The sequence below is a fragment of the Gadus chalcogrammus genome, unplaced genomic scaffold, assembly GCF_026213295.1.
Source record: "Gadus chalcogrammus isolate NIFS_2021 unplaced genomic scaffold, NIFS_Gcha_1.0 GACHA116, whole genome shotgun sequence".
Taxonomy (NCBI): Eukaryota; Metazoa; Chordata; class Actinopteri; order Gadiformes; family Gadidae; genus Gadus; species Gadus chalcogrammus.
The window spans coordinates 76,452-99,454 of record NW_026613551.1 but is presented as its reverse complement, the minus strand read 5'-3'; the positions used below and the strand labels follow the sequence as shown (position 1 = coordinate 99,454).

At 44.4% G+C, this 23,003-nt stretch overlaps 2 protein-coding genes across 2 annotated transcripts; both read left to right on the top strand.

Moving 5' to 3' along the window:
* The first annotated feature begins 2,717 nt into the window (after window positions 1-2,717).
* Window positions 2,718-11,346, top strand: LOC130378917 (uncharacterized). Its single transcript, XM_056585510.1, has 6 exons — window positions 2,718-2,751; window positions 3,029-3,140; window positions 3,252-3,345; window positions 7,642-7,816; window positions 7,908-8,032; window positions 8,254-11,346. Exons 1-6 carry the CDS (start codon window positions 2,718-2,720, stop codon window positions 8,575-8,577), a joined length of 864 nt encoding a protein of 287 aa, XP_056441485.1. The 3' UTR covers window positions 8,578-11,346.
* Window positions 11,347-20,928: 9,582 nt separating this feature from the next.
* Window positions 20,929-22,559, top strand: LOC130378916 (uncharacterized). The gene is made up of 5 exons (XM_056585509.1): window positions 20,929-21,161; window positions 21,327-21,557; window positions 21,716-22,001; window positions 22,099-22,325; window positions 22,427-22,559. Exons 2-5 carry the CDS (start codon window positions 21,385-21,387, stop codon window positions 22,557-22,559), a joined length of 819 nt encoding a protein of 272 aa, XP_056441484.1. The 5' UTR covers window positions 20,929-21,161; window positions 21,327-21,384.
* The last annotated feature ends 444 nt before the right edge of the window (window positions 22,560-23,003 follow it).

Below are 23,003 nucleotides of genomic sequence, written 5' to 3'. Positions count from 1 at the left end.
CCCTCATGCCCCTTCTGGATTGCCTGGACGAGCTTCCCCTGGACGACCAGATGGTGCCTGAAAAATTTGACTGTGAGTATGGCCTCCCTCGCCCTGCAACCCCTGACTTTGAGTACGAGCTCCCCTACACACTCCCAACCCCCGCCACCGACTGTGTCCCCGCCGAGCCGGACACCTACCTGTGACGTGCTAGTAACCTCTCCAGGTGGGCTGCCCCATTCCCGTCCCCGCCAACGGCACCACCCCCCTCCCACCTGATGCACCCACGTCGCCCGGACCAGGGATCTGCGTTCCGGCACCAGGGGCTGCGGCCCGTTCCCTTAAGGCTTGAGGGCGCCCCTGGCTGTATTCGCTTCTGTACGCTTCACTGTGTTTAGCCGCTCCCATATCTATGCCCGCGTCTATGCAACCGACGCCGGGAACGCAAATGTTGTTGTTTATATCGCTGTCCCACTAGATGGAGCTCGGGGATACACACGGGCGAGATTCCAGGGGCCTTGATTGCCCGTTTATCAGATGAGGTCCTGAGCGCAGTTGAATAAAAGGGTCTAATGCTCAGGTGGCGCTTTGCGACCACCTGCCCGTGATGACGCTCAGGACTATTCCGTGGTTTCAGTTGTTCCCGTGCCCCGGGCCTACCCTGGATACCCCATGCATGTGCTTGCTTATTGTTACACGACCAGTTAACTCCTCCTCACATCCTTAGGGTGTGGTCATCTAGGGATGGGTTGAGGGGGATTGCCATTCGTTGTGTACCTCATATCTTTCTGATATTATTATTATTATTTAGGGACACGTTTCATGGTTACATTTCTTTCCTGTGATTGTTATTGTGTAGTGTTTGTGTGGTTGTTGCATTTTGTTTATATCGTTATTGTTTACTGTTAGTTTTGTTGTTGCATTTTGTTGTTGTTGTTATGGTTTGGTGTTGGTTTTGTTGTGTATCATCTGCTGCCAGTATTGTTGATATTGTCTGCTCGCGATGTAAGGCCGGGGTGGATGCCACCCCCCTAGGTGGGGTGTGTATGGCATACCCATGTCTGAAGCAGGGGTAGCGTTCCTCCCACGTGGTTCCCCATACACCCGGTCCAGCGAGTTGTTTTAGTCCCATGCTCATGGTTGTTTGTTTTTATGATCATTTTGCCTTCTTTCTGTTATTTCTAATGGTGTTATAATGGTAGTCCCGCGCTGGAGTCCTATCCCTCGTACCCCTAATGAGTAAAAGTCGTCTTGCGACGACTTGAGGGGGATATGTTGGGAAAAATAACCTGCTGAGTACATCACATGTACATTACAAATATAGCTAACTCCTACCCTAGCCTGATGAGCACATCACATGGCAGTCACATTACAATATAGTCAACTTTTAACACATAACACAAACATGATAATATAGTCAGGTCAAGGCCAGAGCCAAGGCCCCATTTCCCAAGCAGGCAAATGGTAAACACTCAGACAATGCAACAGTCATCCTCAAGAACGGGAGAGCCACATTAATTCATCACACAAGAGATACTTCGAGCACACAAGAGATACTTCGAGAACAAAGGAGACACTGAGGAGCTCTTCCCCGTTAGTAGGAACACAAGAAGATACACTTGCATACACCAGGGCCTGGGAGCCAAGGTCAAGCAAAAACACACAGAACCACACACACCTCAAACGCACACACCTCATCGAGAGGAGGATACAGCATAAAACTGTATCACACAGAGACTCTTCACCTTCTTCTGAAGCAGACCTTCCACGGAGGCGAAGCTCTGGACGAACCATCAGCGCTGATTAGGGACTTAGACATATTCGATTTCTCACGCTTTATGACTCTGTATAACCGTTGCCACTTTACTTAATAAATCCAAGGTCCTCGTGCCGATAGACTTTATTACCTCTCCGTCTCATTTTATCTGATCCAGTAACTAGACAGACCGTTTTTCCCTTCAGTAGACTATTGTGTCTCATTAAAAAAAAAAAAAAAACTTCAATTAATGATCAATCTGTATCACTGTTGCGGCAGACTTGTTTAATTTAGTCTACCATTATCACAAAGAAGTGCAGAGTTACTAATCCAAGTTGCAGGACCATAATATTGCCCCAAATAAATGTAAGCCTAAAATAATAATAAAAAAAGATAAAAGCAAAGTTATTTATTCTGTTTCAGGTGACTTTATGGTTACATTCTGCATTTCTACAGTCAAAACCAAGTTTGGACTTCAGGATGCTGCTCATCTTGAAATTTTCGATGAAACTGACACAGCAGTTGACGAAGACATTTTTCTTGAGTTATTGGAGGCCCATCCAGACCTATGCCTGACAGTACGTCAAAGGATTTCAGATGAAGGTAGATGTTATCATAATACCTTATGTTGTCAGTGTATAGCCCAGTCAGTGTAGAGCCAAGTTTTTGCTCCTTTATGCAGATAATACTGACCTTTCTTTATGCAATGTGCATGGCAGTGGACAGGGTTGACATATTTGTGTACATTGTTGTCTGAATATGAACATGGCAATAGTTGTATAATTATTAATGGACTTGTAAGAGATTAATGAAAATTAACCAATTTACTTTTTGTAAAGATTTTTCTCCTTTAGCTTATTCAACACCATCTTACTCGGATACAGCATCTTCCCTCACGGATACCATATCACTTTCATCAAGCGACAGTGACCTAAGGGAACATGGTATTCCTGCAGGCCGCAGTAGATCCAGTAAAGAAGACATGGGCAGTTCTGCAGCGAAAGAGGTAATTGAGAGTAAAAAATATTTTTGAGTTATACTGAATTGAAATTATAACCAATCAGAGCATGTGGTTCCCAACTTGCCTGTAATGAAAGTAAGTTATTGATTTGCATCTTGCCAGATGTTTGTCCTTTTACAAGTTTTTTGACATTCCTCTAAACTTTCACCTTTAACTACAAACATGAGTGTGTTTTCTCTCATTTGACATAAAAGAGAGAATTGAACACCATTTTTATTATTATTATTATTTTCTTATTTGTATGAGCAGATGGTTGAAGATGCCTTGAATAGGAAGCCTGGTGGAGGATATCCTTGAAGAATACAGGGGAGAAAATTCACTAAGCCACCGCACCCGGAGACAGCTTGTAAACATATTGGCAAGTGATATGACCGAGAGACATGGGTAAGCTTAATATAAATGTAATGAAGGGCCATACACTGTATTCTTGTATTGTATACTGTAACTCCGATCCGTAAAACTGACTCAACATCATTGGTTGTCTTTTCTCTATAGCAGGTTTCCCTCCCGTCAGCAAAAGGAGAAGTATGCCCTAGGAATTATTACTGTCTTTCCTTCACTGAAGGATCCCTTTTCTCCAAAGGGCTATGTAAGTTATGCAATGATGGTAAAGTGGCACAGAAGTTTTATCATGGAATAACTACAGTAGATAAAGTGAAAGTATTAAAACAATTGTGTGGTTGGTCCTATTGTCTCTTTGATAGTGACTGTTGTCATATGACTGCATTTGAAATTGTGGAGTATTTTTAAGATGTGAAATCAAAAACAATGATAGAGCCCTGCTCGGAAGTGACTCAGGGCATTTTGCACATAAACTTGAAAATAGAAAAGCTGTTATATAATAATAGTTCTATTGTTTCATTTTGCTGCATCTGCACATGCTGTAAGATCACATTTGATGTTCATTTTCTTTGTTTAAATGTAATAGGAGCATTTCTACGATGGCGTGAAAGGGACTGGATATTTAGCATGGCGCCTCAAGACCATGACTAGGTCTACAACTAAACGGCCAGTGAAGGAAGTCTCAGTGCCTCAAGAACAAGGGCCAAAGCGCCGAAGATCAGCAACCACACTGCCTCAGCAACTTGATGGAGATGCCTGCAAGGAGGCCATTTCATTTCTTGTTCACTCTCCTGATGAAGCAAGTGTATTTCAGAGGATGAAAATGACGTTCCAACATCGCCAGGACCTTGTCCATGACCCACAAAGAACTGCAGATGTTTTTATTGTTTTATTGTGTTTAGTAAGCTCACCTGGCTTCTCGGTTAAAAATGTTGTCCGCCAAGTTTCTCTTTTGGTCGGCACTTGCCTGGATTACATTGTCGATATTCCACCGACCCGTGGCTGGTCTTCTCCAGTACTCGGCTGCCGAGCTCCTCCGGCTCCGTTCCCACCTGTCTGAGCCTCCACCTGCGGTGCTGCGCCCTCGGGATGACACTCTCCTGCCCCGACGAAAATATATCCACCGTGGCTCCCGCCGGAACTTCCATATTGACAACTCCAAACCAATAAAATCCTTCTGGTCCTCCACTCGTCGTCCTCCGAGAAACACCGGCCGCCGCCGGGTTGACCCCAGCTTGCTAGCCAGCCTACCCAGGTCGGCTAGCGCTACTGTCCTGAACGACAGCTCCACCGTCAACTTCGGGCTTCTGAACATCCGCTCACTCACGAGCAAGGGCCATCTCGTCCAGGACTACCTCACCGACCGTAAGCTTGACTTTTTCTGTTTGACAGAGACGTGGCAGCAGCCTAATGACTTTTCACAACTCAACGACGCTACCCCTCCTGGGTTTGTTTACATCCCGTGGCTCAGGTCGCGGCAGAGGTCTCGCGATAATTCATCGCGAGAAGTGGAAGGTGATTCCCGTCTCTGTCCCTGCATCCAGCTCATTTGAGTGCATTGCCTGTAAACTGCCTGGTCATACTCCCACCATTGTGGCCACTGTTTACCGTCCACCTAGGCCCCACTCTGAGTTTTTAAATGACATTGCTGTTCTACTCGCCCATCTCTCCACTCTTTCCCCTAATGTGATTCTGCTGGGCGATTTCAATATCCACCTGGACAACACCACTCTCCCCCTCACCTGTGACTTCTCATCCTGCCTTGAGAGCTCTGGTTACCACATCTTCACCGACTTCCCTACCCATATTAAAGGACATACTCTGGACTTAATATGTTGCTCTGGTCTCACTCCCTCCAACTGCACAGCTGATCAACTCCCCATCACTGACCACTTCCTCCTTTCATTTAATGTCACACTCCGCCTCTCTACGACCAAGCCACCACGTCTCATCTCATTCCGTAATATCAAGGCCATAAATCTTCACTCCCTCTCCTCCACCATCGCATCTATACCGGACCCGGACTACTCTTCCTCCCCTGATGAACTGGTTCTCCACTACAATAACTCGCTCACTACCATTCTCAACTCCCTCGCTCCTGTTAAAACTCGGTCTGTCTCGTTCTCCCATTCTGCCCCTTGGTTCACCCCTGAACTCCGCTCCATCAAGTCCAAAGGACATCAACTTGAGCGTCTCCATAATAAGACTGGTCTCACTGTCCACCATGACATGTACAAAAATCATATCTTACAGTATAAGGACTCTATTGCTTCAGCCAAATCTACTTACTATTCCAGTCTCATTTGTTCCAACCATGGCAACTCTAAGGCACTCTTTTCACTCCTCAAAAAAATCCTTCAACCCCCAGATCTCCTACCCCCCCATCTGTACTCTTCGGACACGTGTGACTCCCTCCTTCTGTTTCTTAATCAGAAAGTTGAAAAAATCCACCAGCACTTGTGCCCCACTCCCTCACCTTCCCCCTCCTCTGAACCTCTCCCCCACAGTCTGCCATTTTCCTCTTTCCATCTCCGTGATCCCTCTGCTATCTCTGATCTCATCTGTAAATCAAAACCATCCACATGCCAGTTAGATCCCCTCCCTACTGCCCTGGTCATATCCTGCCTCCCCTCACTGCTCCCTCTTATTGCTGCCATCATCCACTCCTCTCTCACTACTGGTTCAGTTCCCTCACCCTTCAAAACTGCTGCTGTCTCCCCAATCCTCAAAAAACCTGGTTCAGATCCCAACAACTTTAATAACCTCCGTCCCATTTCCAACCTACCTTTCGTCTCCAAAATACTTGAGAAAATCGTTGCTTCTCAACTCCATTCCCATCTATCTAAAAACAGTCTATATGAACAGTTTCAATCTGGTTTCCGTCCCCGTCATAGCACTGAAACGGCCCTTCTGAAAATCACCAACGACCTTCTTATTGCAGCTGATTCTGGTTTAATCTCCATCCTCATCCTCCTTGACCTGAGTGCGGCCTTTGATACAATTTCCCATACCATCCTCCTCAATAGATTATCCTCCATCGGCATCACAGGCACCCCCCTTGACTGGTTTCACTCCTATCTCACAGACCGCACTCAGTTCATCCAACTCAAATCCTTCCGTTCCCAACCCTCCCCTGTCTCCTCTGGTGTCCCCCAGGGCTCTGTCCTGGGTCCCCTCCTTTTCATTACTTACCTCCTTCCCCTTGGCCTTATTTTCCGTAAATTTAATATTCTTTTTCACTGCTACGCGGATGACACCCAGCTCTACCTCTCCACCAAACCCAACTCCATCCTCCCTCCCTCATCCCTAACAGATTGCCTCTCTGAAGTACAAACCTGGTTCACCTCAAACTTCCTCACACTTAACAGCAATAAAACAGAAATCCTTTTAGTTGGTACTAAATCAACTCTACTCAAAGTTGACAGTTTTTCCCTCTCATTTGACAGCTCCATAGTTTCCCCCTCCCCCCAGGTGAAGAGTCTGGGTGTCATCCTCGATGGCTCACTTATCTTCAAATCCCATATCAACATCACCACCCGCACTGCCTACTTCCATCTTCGTAACATAAATCGCCTCCGTCCCTCCCTCACCCCCCACACCACCTCTATTCTTGTACATAGCCTTGTCACCTCCCGTATTGATTACTGTAACTCTCTCCTCTTTGGTCTCCCCCAGAAATCCCTCCATAAGCTCCCACTGGTCCAGAACTCAGCTGCCCGTATCATCTCCCAAACCCCCTCTTTCCACCACATCACCCCCATCCTAGAACAACTCCACTGGCTTCCAATCAACTTCCGTATCAACTTCAAAATTCTCCTTCATACCTTTAAAGCCATCCACAACCTTGCCCCTCCCTACCTGTCTGATCTCCTTCACACTGCCACCTCCACCCGCTCCCTCAGATCCTCCTCTTCCATCCACCTCACTGTCCCCTCTGCCCGGCTCACCACCATGGGGAGCAGAGCTTTCAGCCGCTCTGCTCCCAAACTCTGGAACTCACTCCCACCTCACATCCGAAATATTGACTCCCTCCCTCAGTTCAAATCCTCTCTCAAAACCCACCTTTTCAGGATAGCATTTTCACTGTAGTTGTCATGTTTTTTACTTGCACTTTTAATGGTTTTGTTATTTGTTTGCCCTTGTTTTAAATTGTTTTAAATTTGTAAAGTGTCCTTGAGTGACCTGAAAGGCGCTGTTAAATAAAATGTATTATTATTATTATTATTAAAAACATTTCCACGTTTTTTGGACGTTAAAGGACTAGTAAGTCATACATTTTACATTTTCAACTAGTTTTCTAGTCTTTTATCATTGTTTTGCTCACTTTGATGGTAGCAGTTAAATATGTGATCATTGGTCATCCCGGTCTCCTGGTATTTCCCATATTGCTCAAAATTACCTCTTTGTATCATAAAAGGAAATATTTAGAGCCAATCAGCCCATATCCCTGTTCTTTGAAACTTCAGGGTGCTGTTGGGAGCTATAGGAAGGACAGCATTTGGTGCAACGTAGACTAAATGTAACACTTTTGTATGATAAACAGGTCAATCAAGACTTCCTGCTGCTGTTTGGTGCTGAAACAGCCACCAAGTTGCTTGAAAAGTGGGACACCTCATTCAAGCCAAAAGTCATCAAAGAGGCCAAACAGCTGACTCCGTCAACTGACCTGTGTCATTTGCTAAAAGCTGCAGAGAAGCTTGCAGAGAATGATGACAATGGTACGCTTGACTGCATGTTTGTTTGACAATACTAATATTTATTTTTACGTTCTCATTTGATAAATTGTCTGATAAATTCCACCCCAAACAGACTGGGACAGTGACATGGCTTCTGTGCTGCTACTGCTTCATCTTTTGCCACCTTCAGCTGGACGGAAGAGGAGGACCAAAATAAGTCCAAGGGATGCAGCAGACAAAATGGTGCACTTTCACAAGGTAAATACTGTATGTTCCCTCACTTTTTAAAGTCCTACAAGACACTTTTTTAGCTCTGAACTTTCTATTTTTTCCTCTCCATGTGGACTATGTTTACTTAGTACAGGCCTATTGTTCAGGAGTCCAGTAAGGAACATGATTCAAAACTAAAGGGGTAATTTATACTCGGCATTACTGAACAGTGTATGTGTTTTTTTTTTTTGTATCTTATTTGTTTTTAGTCATGCTGCAGCATCGATGAACACCTGCAAGAAAGAGATGGCAAACCATACATCCTTGCAGTCGGCCGAACCCAGAGCAGGATTGACACCTTTTACATCGCAGTGGACAAACAACTCATCCCCTGCCAAGCCACCAGCTCACTGGGTGCTTTTGATGAACTTTTCAAATCCCACTACGCGTTCAACTTAAATTACGACGAGTCTCTGGTTCATTTCTACAGTTTTGTGCAGACTACCATTTTCAACATTGACGCTACCTCAACAGACGAGTCACCGCGTGTTCGTGAGTTGCGTGCTACAATTTTGAATGAGAACAATGTTTAAATGTTTCATCTGTCAATCGCTGCATATCAGCAGTCAGGCTTTGATAAGTCATTTGCGACTAGGCCACAGTTTTTATCCAAGCACCAAATTTAAGTTGGCTTGTTCACAAGAAAGTTGTAGGCATCAGTTCACGTCATTTTCTGGTTTTAAAAAACATTTAAATAGTGTTCATAATGAAGATTGTTGTCAAAGTGGTGATGCAGAAACCTCAGAGTCATTTCAGGATGATTTTTTCATTCAGGATGAAGTTGCGGAAACAAGTGTCACACAGAGCCTTGAGGCTGGTTGTTCTGAAAACAATGGATCTGGTCAAAGAATGGAAGAGAAAACGAAATCCATTTTAACTACTATTGTTGGTAAACTCAGTGGTAGTGATTTGGCAAATAGTTTTGTGACATCACTTGTTAATGATTTGGAAGAATTTGCTGATGGACTGCACTGTCAGTTTAAGCAAAAAGTACTCTCCGTTGTGCCAAAAGATAATCCTGTAAGGTCTACATTGGAAAAATGTCTTGAGACTTTTGACAACCCAGTTGAGGGCTTTGATACAGAAGCTAAAAGAAAGACATATTTCAGTGCAAAATGGGGAATTGTCGAGCCAGTGGAAAGAACTTTAGGAATTCGTTATGATACAAGGTTAAATAAAAATACAGGAACTTATGACCAGGTACCAGTGAAAGACACTTTTGTGTACATTCCAATTTTGGAAACCATCAAATTTATCTGCCGCAATACTTATATTTGCGAGCTGCTGGCTAAACCAGGTGTATCAAAAGAAGACCGATATGATGACTTCTGTGATGGAAGTTATTTTAAGTCTCATCCATTGTTTTCAAAACAACCAATCTCTTTGCAAATTCAACTGTTTTACGATGACTTTGAGACAGCTAATCCACTTGGTTCCAAACGTGGGGTTCACAAAATTAGTGCAATGAACTTTGTCCTCAGAAATCTGCCTCCAAAGTAAAATTCTGCATTGATGAACATTCATTTGGTTTCATTGTTTCATGCAGAAGATGTGAAAAAACATGGCTTTGATCCTATTTTACAGCCACTGATTGATGACATAAAATTATTGGAGCGTCATGGCATTGATTTACCCTTCTCATCTGAAAAGGTCCATGGCACTATATGTCAGATAACTGGGGACAACTTGGGGATGCACACAATTTTGGGTTTTGTAGAGTCTTTCAGTGGACGTCACTACTGTCGTTTGTGTTTAATTTCAAAAGAAGATGCGCAGAGTGTGTATACTGAGGATGATCCAAAGATAGTCTTACGAGGGAAAGAGCTTTTTGAAATGCACTGCAGAGAGTTGCAATCCGATCCTCAAAAGCTGCATGTGTTTGGATTAAAAAAGAATTCAACACTGAACAGTTTACAGTTCTTTCATGTTTGCCAGACATAATGCACGACATTCTTGAAGGGGTGGCACAGTATGAGATAAAGTTGCTCTTGGAAAATCTTTCAGACAATTTTCTGCCAAAACCTGCTCTTTTGTCACGGATCTATGCTTTTGATTATGGCTACTCAGAGCGCAAAAATCGTCCAACAAGGGTGAACTTGGACAGTCCTGGCAATAGTATAGGCCTCAACTCCATTCAGACTCTTTGTCTAATAAGAAACGTTCCTTTAATTTTTGGTGACATTGTGCCAGAAGGAAATCAGAACTGGACCTTGCTATTGCTTTTACTACAAATAATTATCATCATTTTCTCTCCATCAGTTTCAATTGGCATGACTGTGCATCTAAAGCATTTAATAATGGAACACCATTACTTGTTCAAACAGTTATATCCAGGGAGAAACCTGATTCCCAAACACCACTTTATGTTGCACTACCCTACTGGAAAATTGGACCCTTAATACATGTATGGGGTATGAGAGGTGAGGCTAAACATAGGGTATAAACACCCTTAAAAACTTTAAAAACATTACAGTGTCACTTGCCAAAAAACACCAAGCATCAATAGCATACAAGTGGGAGACATGTCCTTTTAACAATGTTGAATATGGGCCCTTAAAATTGTTCAATGTTGAAGATGAGGAAATGATCACCCAAGGCTTGCCTGCTGCAGAAGACACTTTCTCTGCTAACTGGGTTATTATTAATGGGACCGAATACAGAGCAGGATTGGTCATTTGCTGTGGTTCGAAACATGACATGCCTGTGTTTTGTAGTATAAAAAAAATTGTTTTGGTCAATAGTGTCACCTTCTTTTTAGTTAACAAGCTTTTTGTTGAAAAGTTCAATGAGCATTGCCATGCCTATCAAGTCTTTGAAACCGATGAAAACAATGTTATTAGAGCAGATTCTATTGAAATTTACAAGCCCTTTGATTTACAAAGTTCTTATGGCAATGACAATGGACTTTACATTGTGCCATTATTTTATTTGTAAAAGTACAATGTTTCGATGGTGCTTAGAATGTATTAAAATTGTAATGTGAATGGAATGTATTAAAATAATGTGAATGTAATGTCATCAGCTTTCTGTTTTTTTTTTCACTGATAGTAACACAATTGCACTTCAATGTGCTATAAGTATTAGACACTAAATACAGATTAGAATTTAAAAACTCATAGAGCACTCTAAAGTCTCATACAATAACACTGTAAATGTTATAAAGTAACACTGTTAGTGAAAAAGAGTTAACACAATTCAGTGTGAAAATGAACACTTAAAATTGTTATAAATAACACCATGGATGTTATGAAGTAACACTCCCAGTGAAAAGAGTTAACCTTATCCAGTGTTATAGTGAACACTTAAAAGTGTCCTAAACAACACCACAAGTGTTATGAAATATCACTCCCAGTGAAAAGAGTTAACACAGTACAGTGTAGAAATTAACACTTAGAGTGTTAGATTTTTAACACCACAATGTAGTTAAAATATTAACACTTTGCAAAGTGTTGATTTAACTCAGAACCAGTGAGGATTATATAAACACTGGAAAAGTGTTGAATTTAACACTATGGGAGTTGAATTGACACTGGCGATTTTGCTGTGCACACACACACACACACAGACACACACTAGAGCCCGACCGATAAGGGATTTTTAAGGCCGTTACCGATAAAAATATTTGGTGATTTATAAATCCGATATTCCGATATATCGGACGATATATATAAAAAAAGGGAAATCCAGAAACGCGTATTAAAACATAAACAGATTTACCTAACATTGGTTATTTGGAGTCCTTTATGAGTCCTCACTAAAATAATAAGGTAATGCAGTTCAAAAATAAACTTTATTTTGTTATTTTATTGTCACAATAGAAAAGTCAAAATCTAAATTTATTAAATTTCTCATATATAAAATGTATAAAAATACAAACTTAAGGTATGATAATCAATGTCCTTTGAACAAAAAACCACAATGACTAAATTTTTTTATTAATTAATCGGCCGATACCGATAGTTTGGAGAATGTCTAATATTGGCCGATAATGTCGGATCGCCGATATATTTGTCAGGCTCTAAAAACTGCAGCGAACTCACCAGGTTCATCGGGGGTCTGGCCTTGGTCCGGGGCGGTCTGGCCTCGGTCCAGGGCGGTTTGGCCGTGGTCCGGGGCGGTCTGGCCTCGGTCCGGGGCGGTCTGGCCAGGGAAGGGGTTCAGGCCTGAAGGGCGGCCCAAAGGCTTCTCCTCCTCCTGATCCAGCAGGGCGATGGTAAGGGTCTCAGCCCAGAGCTCCCTGAGTCCCCTCAACCGGGTCCTCGTGTTCCCCGTGACCTGGGACAGGTCCTTTCTGAGGGCCCTGTCTGCTGTCGGAGACAGTGAGTCGCTCAGTCAATGTTTCGTGAATATATTGACACATAAAACTCAAAAGATAAATGCATGCAATACAGCACGCACGTAATCGCGCGCGCGCACACACACACACACATTAGAGGCCGACCGATAAAGGTATAAATATATGTTTCTGGAATTCCAGAAACGCGTAACAAAACATAAACGGATTTCCCTAACATTGGTTATTTGTAGTTATTAATGAGTCCTCACTAAAATAATGAGGTAATGCAGTTTAAAAATAAACTTTATTTTATTCTTTTATCGTCACAATAGAAAAGTCAAAATCAAAATGTATCAAATTTGTCATAAATAAAATGTATTACAAACTTAAGATATGAAAATCAATGTCCTTTGAACAAAAACACAATAACTACAAAAACATATACATATTTTATTTTTTTTAATATTAATTAATCTTGTTTTATTTTCAAAACAGAAAAGTCAAAATCGAAATTCATTAAATTTCTCATAAATAAAATGTATAAAAATACAAACTTAAGATAAGAAAATCAATGTCCGTTGAACAAACCACAATAACTAAAAACAATATGTATATTTTTATTTTTTTTAATATTTATTAATCGGCCGATACCGATAGTTTGGAAAATGCCTAATATCAGCCGATAATATCGGACCACCGATATATTTGTCGGGCTCTAACACACACACACACCCACACCCACACACACACCCACACACACACACACACACACACACACACACACACACACACACACACACACACACACACACACACACACACACACACACACACACACACACACGCAGGTACAAACACAGACACGAACAGATTAAAAAAACTGCAGCAAACTCACCAGGTTCATCTGGGGTCTGGCCTTGGTCCGGGGCGGTCTGGCCTCGGTCCGGGGCGGTCTCGTCTCGGTCCGGGGCGGTCTGGCCTTGGTCCGGGGGGGTCTGGCCTTGGTCCGGGGCGGTCTGGCCGTGGTCCGGGGGGGTCTGGCCTTGGTCCGGGTCATTCGCCTCTTCATTTGTCTCCATCCATCTGATCACCACCTAGGACACAAACACACGCCATCAGGAACCCTTCGGGTCAAACACATTTTTGTTTGGTTGTTTTGCTGTCTTTTTTTTATTTGTAAAGCACTTTGTAGCTCTGTTTAGAAAAGCAATGCATAAATAAAGGTTATTAGTTGAGTGCTGAATGCAGCGCTCAACTATTGTTCTTCATAAGTTTTATTCTTTCTTTATTATTCTCTACAAACTTTGGGACCTATCTCCTTCCTCAATTTTTCACCTAGAGACTCCATTCAAATTTTTAAATATTCAGAATAGCTTGGAATCGCGCGTTTCTCTTCAGATTTTGAAAATATTTTATACTTTTTGAGATATTCTACTTTTAATTATTTTTTATAACATGGGAGTCAATGGGCCGTTTATCTCCGTTTATCTTCGTTCAAACCATTTAACAAATCTACACACTTGTATCTTCCATAATATCTAAACGGAATTTCGATATCATTTAAACTTTGTTCAGAATCACACTTTTAGTTTCATACCGCTTCGTTTTCAGCTGTTTTCATTGAAGACGTCAATGCCCATTCTGATACACCTACTTCTTATAACTTCGTAACTCAATCCTTTTTCAACCGTTTATCATCGGTCAAACCATTAAACAAATCTATACACTTGTATCTTCAATACTATCCCAACGGAATTTCAATAGCATTTATACTTTCTCCAAAGTCACAGTTTTAGTTTCAAACCGGCATCGTTTTCAGTTGCTTATAATAATTTAGGTAACCATAGCAACGCCGATAAACAAACCCGCAAAGCACAATCCCTACAGAGTTCGCCGCGCTACGGCCATCCGGCACGTTTCAGATACAGCACAGCGCTTTTCATAATATTTTCAAACTCACTTTGCACTAAAACACTAATTTTCTGCAGGAAATGCATTTTCTAGTTGTTATTATTATCTTATATCGAGGAGCGTGGCCCCGTGATGTCAGAGGGCCGCCGCGGTGACGTCGTCACGGGGACGTCGTCAAGGGGACGTCGTCACGGGGACGGAATGTTTGGGTATACATTCTTTTGAAAATGGCAAAAATATGCTGAAGCCTCATCCTCATCGTCATCCGCTTATCCGGGGTCGGGTCGCGGGGGGAGCAGCTCAAGCAGGGGGCCCCAGACTTCCCTTTCCCGGGCCACATTGACCAGCTCTGACGGGGGGATCCCGAGGCGTTCCCAGGCCAGTGTTGAGATATAATCTCTCCACCTAGTCCTGGGTCTTCCCCGAGGTCTCCTCCCCACTGGACGTGCCTGAAACACCTCCCAAGGAAGGCGCCCAGTGGGCATCCTTACCAGATGCCCGAACCACCTCAGCTGACTCCTTTCTAAGTAAAGGAGCAGCGGCTCTAATCCGAGTTCCTCACGGATGGCTGAGCTTCTCACCCTATCCCTAAGGGAGACGCCAGCCACCCTTCTGAGAAAACTCATCTCGGCCGCTTGTACCCGCGATCTCGTCCTTTCGGTCATCACCCAGCCCTCATGACCATAGGTGAGGATAGGAACGAAGATCGACCGGTAGATCGAGAGCTTTGCCTTGCGGCTCAGCTCTCTTTTCGTTACAACGGTGCGGTAAAGCGAACGCAATACCGCCCCCGCTGCTCCGATTCTCCGGCCAATCTCACGCTCCATAGTACCCTCACTCGCGAACAAGACCCCGAGGTACTTGAACTCCTTCACTTGGGCTAAGGACTCATTTCCTACCCGGAGTAAGCAATCCACCGGTTTCCTGCTAAGAGTCATGGCCTCAGATTTTGCGGTGCTGATCCTCATCCCAGCCGCTTCACACTCGGCCGCTAGCCGATCCAGTGAGTGCTGAAGGTCACAGGCCGATGATCCAATGAGGACCACATCATCTGCAAAAAGCAGTGACGAGATCCTCAGACCACCGAACTGCAACCCCTCCCCACCACGACTACGCCTCGATATCCTGTCCATGTATATCACAAACAGGATTGGTGACAAGGCGCAGCCCTGGCGGAGACCAGCACCCACTGAGAACGAAACTGACTGGCTGCCGAGAACACGAACACAGCTCTCGCTTTGGGAGTACAAAGATTGGATGGCCCTGAGGATAGACCCCCTTACCCCATACTCCCGCAGCACCTCCCACAGTTTCTCCCGGGGGACCCGGTCATACGCCTTCTCCAGATCCACAAAACACATGTAGACCGGATGGGCATACTCCCAGGCCCCCTCCAGGATCCTTGCGAGAGTAAAGAGCTGGTCCGTAGTTCCACGTCCGGGGCGAAAACCGCATTGTTCCTCTTCAATCTGAGGTTCGACGATCGGCCGAACCCTCCTTTCCAGCACCTTGGAGTAGACTTTACCAGGGAGGCTGAGAAGTGTGATACCCCGGTAATTGGCACACACTCTCTGGTCCCCCTTTTTGAACAGGGGAACCACCACCCCGGTTTGCCACTCCTTTGGCACTGTACCCGACTCCCACGCGATGTTGAATAGGCATGTCAACCATGACAGCCCCTCAACACCCAGAGCCTTTAGCATTTCTGGCTGGATCTCATCAATCCCTGGGGCTTTGCCACTGCGGAGATGTTTGACGACCTCAGTGACCTCCACCAGGGAAATTGACGACGAAACACCATCAACCTCGAGCTCTGCCTCCAACATAGAGGGCGTGTTATTCGGATTCAGGAGTTCCTCAAAGTGTTCCTTCCAACGTCCGACGACCTCCTCAGTTGAGGTCAACAGAGTCCCATCCTTACTGTACACAGCTTGGATGGTTCCCCGTTTCCCCCTCCTGAGGTGCCGGATAGTCTTCCAGAAACACTTTGGTGCCGACCGAAAGTCCTTCTCCATGGCCTCTCCGAACTTCTCCCACACCCGCTGCTTAGCCTCCGACACGGCAGCCGCTGCAGCCCTTCGAGCCTGTCGGTACCCTGCAACCGAGTCAGGAGTCCTCCAGGATATCATATCCCGGAAGGGGTGTCCACCACGGTGTCCGAGGGTTACCGCCCCTTGAGGAGCCTAAGACCCTGAGGCCACAGCTAGCCACCGCAGCTTCAGCAATGGAGGCTTTGAACACCGCCCACTCCGGCTCAATGCCCCCAACCTCCACAGGAATGTCAGAAAAGCTCCGCCGGAGGTGTGAGTTGAAGATACCTAGGACGGGGGCCTCCTCCAGACGTTCCCAGTTCACCCGCACTACTCGTTTGGGCTTACCAGGTCTATCCGGAAATTTCCCCCATTCCCTGATCCAACTCACAACCAGATGGTGGTCGGTTGACAGTTCCGCCCCTCTCTTTACCCGAGTGTCCAAAACATGCGGCCTCAGATCAGATGACACGATCACGAAATCGATCATCGATCTTCGGCCTAGGGTACTCTGGTACCAGGTACACTTATGAGCACCCTTATGTTCGAACATGGTGTTTGTTATGGATAATCCATGACTAGCACAGAAATCCAATAACCAACGACCGCTCGGGTTTAGATCAGGGAGGCCGTTCCTCCCCACCACGCCTCTCCAGGTGTCTCCATCGTTGCCCACGTGGGCGTTGAAGTCTCCCAGCAGAACTACGGAGTCCCCTACTGGAGCCCCATACAGGACTCCATTCAGGGTCTCCAAGAAGGCCGAGTACTCTGAGCTGCTGTTTGGTGCATACGCACAAACAACAGTCAGAGTTTTCCCCCCTACAACCCTTAGGCGCAGGGAGGCGACCCTCTCGTCTACCGGGGTAAACTCCAACACCGCGGCGCTCAGCCGGGGATTTATGAGTATCCCCACACCCGCCCGGCGCCTCACGCCCTCGGCAACTCCGGAGAAAAATAGAGTCCAACCCTTATCCAGGAGTACGGTACCAGAGCTGAGACTGTGCGTGGAGGTAAGCCCCACCAGATCTAACTGATAGCGCTCCACCTCCCTCACAAGCTCCGGTTCCTTTCCCCACAGCGAGGTGACGTTCCACGTCCCCAGAGCCAGCTTCTGCCGCCCGGGTCTGGTCCGTCGAGACCCCTGACCTTCGCTGCCACCCATGTGGCTGCGCACCCGACCCCAACGGGTCTTCCCACAGGTGGTGGGCCCATGGGATGAAGAGAGGGGGGGTGCCACGTAGTTTGTTCGGGCTGTACCCGACCGGGCTCCGTGGCAAACCGCTGAAGCATAAATCAATAATTTTGATGTTTTTTCGAATAGAAAAGTTCAAGAAAAACATGCATAAACGTATTTATAGATCATATACATATGTATCATATATATTTTTTATAAAGCACTGATATTAAATGTGTACAATCGTATGTGTGTATTTGAGTGTGTGTGTGTGGGGGTGTGGGGGTGTGTGTGTGTGTGTGTGAGTGTATGTGTGTGGGTGTGTGTTGCCTGCACTTCTTTAAAGAAAGTCAGTTGGACCCCAACTTAATATAATCATGTACAACCACAAGTTTTTACAGAATACAAATGTGCGTCTGCAGACTCAAAGTGTGCGTGTGCGGTTGGCGTGGTGTCCTCTCCTTCCTCACCTGTGCCGGACGCTGTTCTCCGGGGGGCGACGAGGGGTCCCCACACAGGGTCTCCTGGTCTCCCTCCTGTCTCTCTTCCTGTCTCTTCCTCACCATAGTGGATCTCTCAGTTTGTTGCTGTCGCTGGTAATTGATATGCAGCTCAGTCGTTGCTCTGATCACCACTGAGGACTGGACTGAGGAGCGGGGACTTATATAGAGGCGGTGATGTCACAGCGGCCCGTCGGGTTCCGACCGGCCAGAGGTGGTACCTGATGTTGATTCGTCGTCGCAGGCAACTGGATTTGTTTTTATTGCAATCTACCGAATAGGCCTTTTAATAACTCAAATGGAAACCACTGAAATAAGAATATTACTTTAATACAAAAAGTTGACAATAACACAGTCGTGTTTACAAAGTCACCATTTGAAATTTGTTCTCCCAAGTCCATCAGCTGTTTCCAAATCTATTCATGTTTTATACCCAAACATTTGCATCAACACTCACAGTGGGGCCAAGAAAGACTAGTCATTAGTTTGTCTCTGATCAATTCTATTGATACTCAAACACAAGTTTGAGAGTGTCATTCTTCAACCGAGGCCTGAGGCCCTTCCCCTCAGCCTTCTGTGTGGCTTCCCCCTCCTTCTCAGCCTCAACGACTAAATCTTGATGTTCAGGGTTGTTCAGGGGGCGTCGGTGGTGATGACGGCTTTGGTTTCGGCCCAGGCCATCTTAATGTGTCTGAAGGGGTTCCGTCCTGAAGGGCCTGAAAGGCTTCACCTCCTCCTGATCCGTCAGGGCGATGGTATGTGTTTCAACCCTCTGCTCACCCGGACCCTCACGTTCCCCAATACCTGGGACAGGTCCTTTCTCGGGGCCCTGTCTGCTGTCAGAGACGGTGAGAGAGACGCTCAGTCAATGTTTCGTGATTATGGTGACGTATAAAACTCAAAAGATAAATGCACACACACACACACACACACACACACACACACACACACACACACACACACACACACACACACACACACACACACACACACACACACACACACACACACACACACACACACACACACACACACACACACACACACACACACACACAGTTTGAGATGGTCATTCTATCTAGATCAACTGGGGACAAGTCCCTCCTGAAATCAACACCCATGTTACCCCCTATGTTTTATTCAATACATTTCGACAATGTTACCCCTTATGGGTTTTTCATGACGACAGATAAAAAAGTGTTACCCTTTACGTTTCATTTGATAAAAACGACAGTGTTACCCCTTATGTTTTTTCCCATGATGACTGATGAAAAACAACAGTGTTACCCCTTATATTTTATTTGACCAGAACTATTCTTTTTTTTTTTCAAATGTTTTTTTAATGACAACGTTACCCATTATGTATTATTAAAGTATTTATCTATCTATCTATCTATCTATCTATCTATCTATCTATCTATCTATCTATCTATCTATCTATCTATCTATCTATCTATCTATCTATCTATCTATCTATCTATCTATCTATCTATCCCCTTATATTTTATTGACAAAGACAACAGTGTTACCCTGAGCTGCCAACTCTCCCGTTTTTCCCGGGTTTCTCCCGTTTTCTGATCCATCTCCCGCCGCCCTCCCGTTTTGTAATTTCTCCCGGTTAACTCCCGTATTTCACGATGTCCAAACTTATTTTATTTATAATCAAATCAAAATGTGTGTCGAATGTTGTAAAGTTGCCAGATCATGTATCAAACGCAAGCTTGAGAGGCAACGCAAGCGTCAGCCAATCAAATGCATTTGCAGCAAATACGACAGAACAGGCTGTAGCCAATCAGATCACGTCTATGGTCACTTCTCAAGAGCGCAGTTTTGTATTTGTATACAAAAGTTGTTTGTTTGACTTTTCTTTGCTTATATTTTAAGAAAGTTACCGAGAAATAGAGACTGTACAATGTAAAAACCCCATTATTGTAACTGAAAAATAAGTCTCGGAGGATTTGTGAAGTGTCTTGAGTCTCCTGTCATTCACTTTGAATGGGGATCCGTCAGCCTTGACAGATCAACGCATTATGTACACAATAAACACTATTTTCTATCTGACAACCTACATTCTATTGCGCAGTTGATCATTCTGCGCAGACTATTGCCGCGCAAAGTTGATATTTCAGTTATTTCAAGTTGACGGAAAATGGCAGAAGCGGGTGTAGGCCTACCATCGAAGAAGATTAAATATATGTGTACTTTTAAGTCGGAATGGACCAAAGAGTATGATTCAATATCAAATAGTCACCTGGACAATAGTCACGCTTTTTGTAAAGCGTGTCGGGTTGATTTTAATATAGGGCACGGCGGTAAAAATGACGTCCGTCAACATTTAAAGTCCCTGAAACATGTCCGTGCTGCCGGGGCACAAAAGGGCACTCAGGCGATAACGGGTTTCATCACTAAGGGACAAACCGAGCAGGAACAAGTGCTCCAGGCTGAGCTGAAAATGGCAATGTTGGTTGCCAAAAACAACCTCTCGTTTTCGTTTTGTGACGAATATTCAGCAACTGTGGCATCGATGTTCCCTGACTCCACAATTGCCAAAAAATATTCGTCTGGGAGAACGAAGACAACACAACTCCTAAAAGGTAAGTTATTTTTTTTTTTCTCACAATTTCCATAAAACTGTGGTGTATTTCTTGTATTTATTGGTTCAGTGGCGTAACGTAGTCACAACAACGGGCCCTAGTCAGTGGCGTTAGGCAGTTAAGTAAGTGGCTCCTAAAACATTTTACAGTCCCGTGCCCCCTTCTTTCCATGTTTGTGACGGCCGGCTCGCCCTCGTTGTCAGGGTGGATCACTAACAGCTGCTGCCACGCCCCCTCGTCCCGCGCACATATTCCACCTTCAGTCTATTTAGATTGACGTAGAAAAGTCTAATGTCCCCAGCAATACCCACGGGCCAGGTGCAGCGATAGACCCAAAGCAGCAGCATAATTAAAACAAAACAGTAGTATTGAAAAGTCACTGTTACTTATTTCTTTTTTTTAGGTGCCATTGCCCCAGAGCTAAATGATGAGGTGACAGCCACCTGCCAGACCCAGCCATTTGGTCTGCTGTGTGATGAATCAACAACACTTCAGAAAGAGAAGGAGCTCGTTATTTTGGCTCGTCTATATGATGAAGATAGTCTTGAGGTGGTCACTAAATTTATTGATTTGCCAGTCTGCAATGTTGGAACAGCAGACAGCATTTTTGAGAAGCTGGCAACCTCTTTAACGTAAGTTTATTGCCGATTTAGATAACATCAGATTCATCTTTATTGTCACTGAAAGTTAAAAGTTCAGCAAGGGAATGATGTTTAATGCACTTAAGGCTCAGTTCAATTTCCTCCTATGTTCAATTTCATCCTATGTTTTCAACAAATGCATTTGTCTAATGACAGAACCAGAGGAATAACATGGGATAACCTGGTGGCCTTCAACTCGGATAACTGCAATGTTATGAAGGGAAGGCACAATTCAGTTATCACAAAATTGAAAGCAAAGCAGCCTCACATCCAGGATGTGGGCTGTGTTTGCCACCTCGCCCAACTTGCCACAGGCTGCGGCATCAAGGCCATGAAGGCCCCAGTGGAACAGTTGTTGGTCGGGGTATACTCCCACTTTGATAAAAGGTGAGTTAATAAAAAAAAGTTTGACAGCCTATTCTTGGTAATTTTACCTGGAGTATTTCATGTAATGGTTTATCTTTACTAGGCTATTTCATCATCACATTTTGAACTTTTCTTACTATTGTCCATATTTGTTTGTTTGTTTGTGTTTCCGGGTATAGCGCAAAGAGAAATGAACTCTACAAGGAGTTTGTGGAGTTCACCGACACAGACAAACTGAAGCTATTAAGATACTGTTCAACAAGATGGCTCAGCCTCCACACGTGCATTCTGAGAATGTTAAATCAGTGGCCTGCTCTTCAGGCCTACTTTAACAGCTACGAGGACGAGACTAGTGTTAAAGTTAGGGATCTGGCAGGCTACCTCAATGATCCTGAGATGAAGTTTGATTTTCTTTTTCTGAGTGCTGCTCTCAAGCCATTGGTTGCATTCAACACTGCCTTCCAGGTAGGTAGGATGAATGTTGAACACCTAGCATTATATATACATGAAATAGTTTTTTCACATTACATTTTTACCCATGTTACCCATTTTTTACCAAAAGGGAGAGGGGGTGCTGATACACAAACTCCACAACGAGATGACTAGACTGGTGAAGAGGTATTTGGGCTACATTCTCCCAGCCAGAGCCATAGCGAATATCCCAGTCAGAGAGGTGTCACTCGGTCAGGAACACCAGCTGAAAAATGAAGATCTTTTCATTGGAGCTGAGGCCAGAGCATTCCTTGAGAAAGAGGAACTACCATCGGTCACAATGACCAAAATCTATCAGTAAGTTATAGCTTCAGTTATGACGCCTTCATGCTTAATTTGTATTTCTCTGGGATTCCTGGTTAATATATTGTGTTCTCCTGTCACTATTGTGTTTTTAGGACAGTCAGGGACTTCTACGTGGAAGCCATAAGGAAGATGCTCAAGGCCTTCCCCCTTGATTCTCCTTTGCTTCAAGACCTGGATGTGCTGGACCCAGCCTCTCGCCTAGACCTCTCTCCTGAAACAGGTTGACTTTCTTGTTTTATCATTTGCCTAACATTCAAATGATAATGTTTTTGTACAAAAAAGTATTGAGCACTGTCAGACTTTAAGTCACCTAACTGAGCAAAGATTTGTACAATAATTAAGTACATTAAGCATTTTGTAAGAAATCCTTCTAATAGGATGTTTGAAAATGTGTTAGTGTCAAGGCTAGGGTGCTTGTTTCCTCAACTGGGACTTGATCCTGATCAGCTGAGAGAGGAACTGACAGACTACCAGGTTGCAGACAGCAAGGAGTTACCTCAGGAACAGAGAGTGGACAGATTCTGGGGCCTTGTAGGGAAAGACAAGCGCTTCAGTCAGCTGGCTAGACTGATGAAGGCATTACTGTGCATCCCACACAGCAATGCCTCCTCAGAGAGGACTTTCAGTATGGTTAAGAAAATTGTAACAGAAAATCGTACTAGTTTAAAT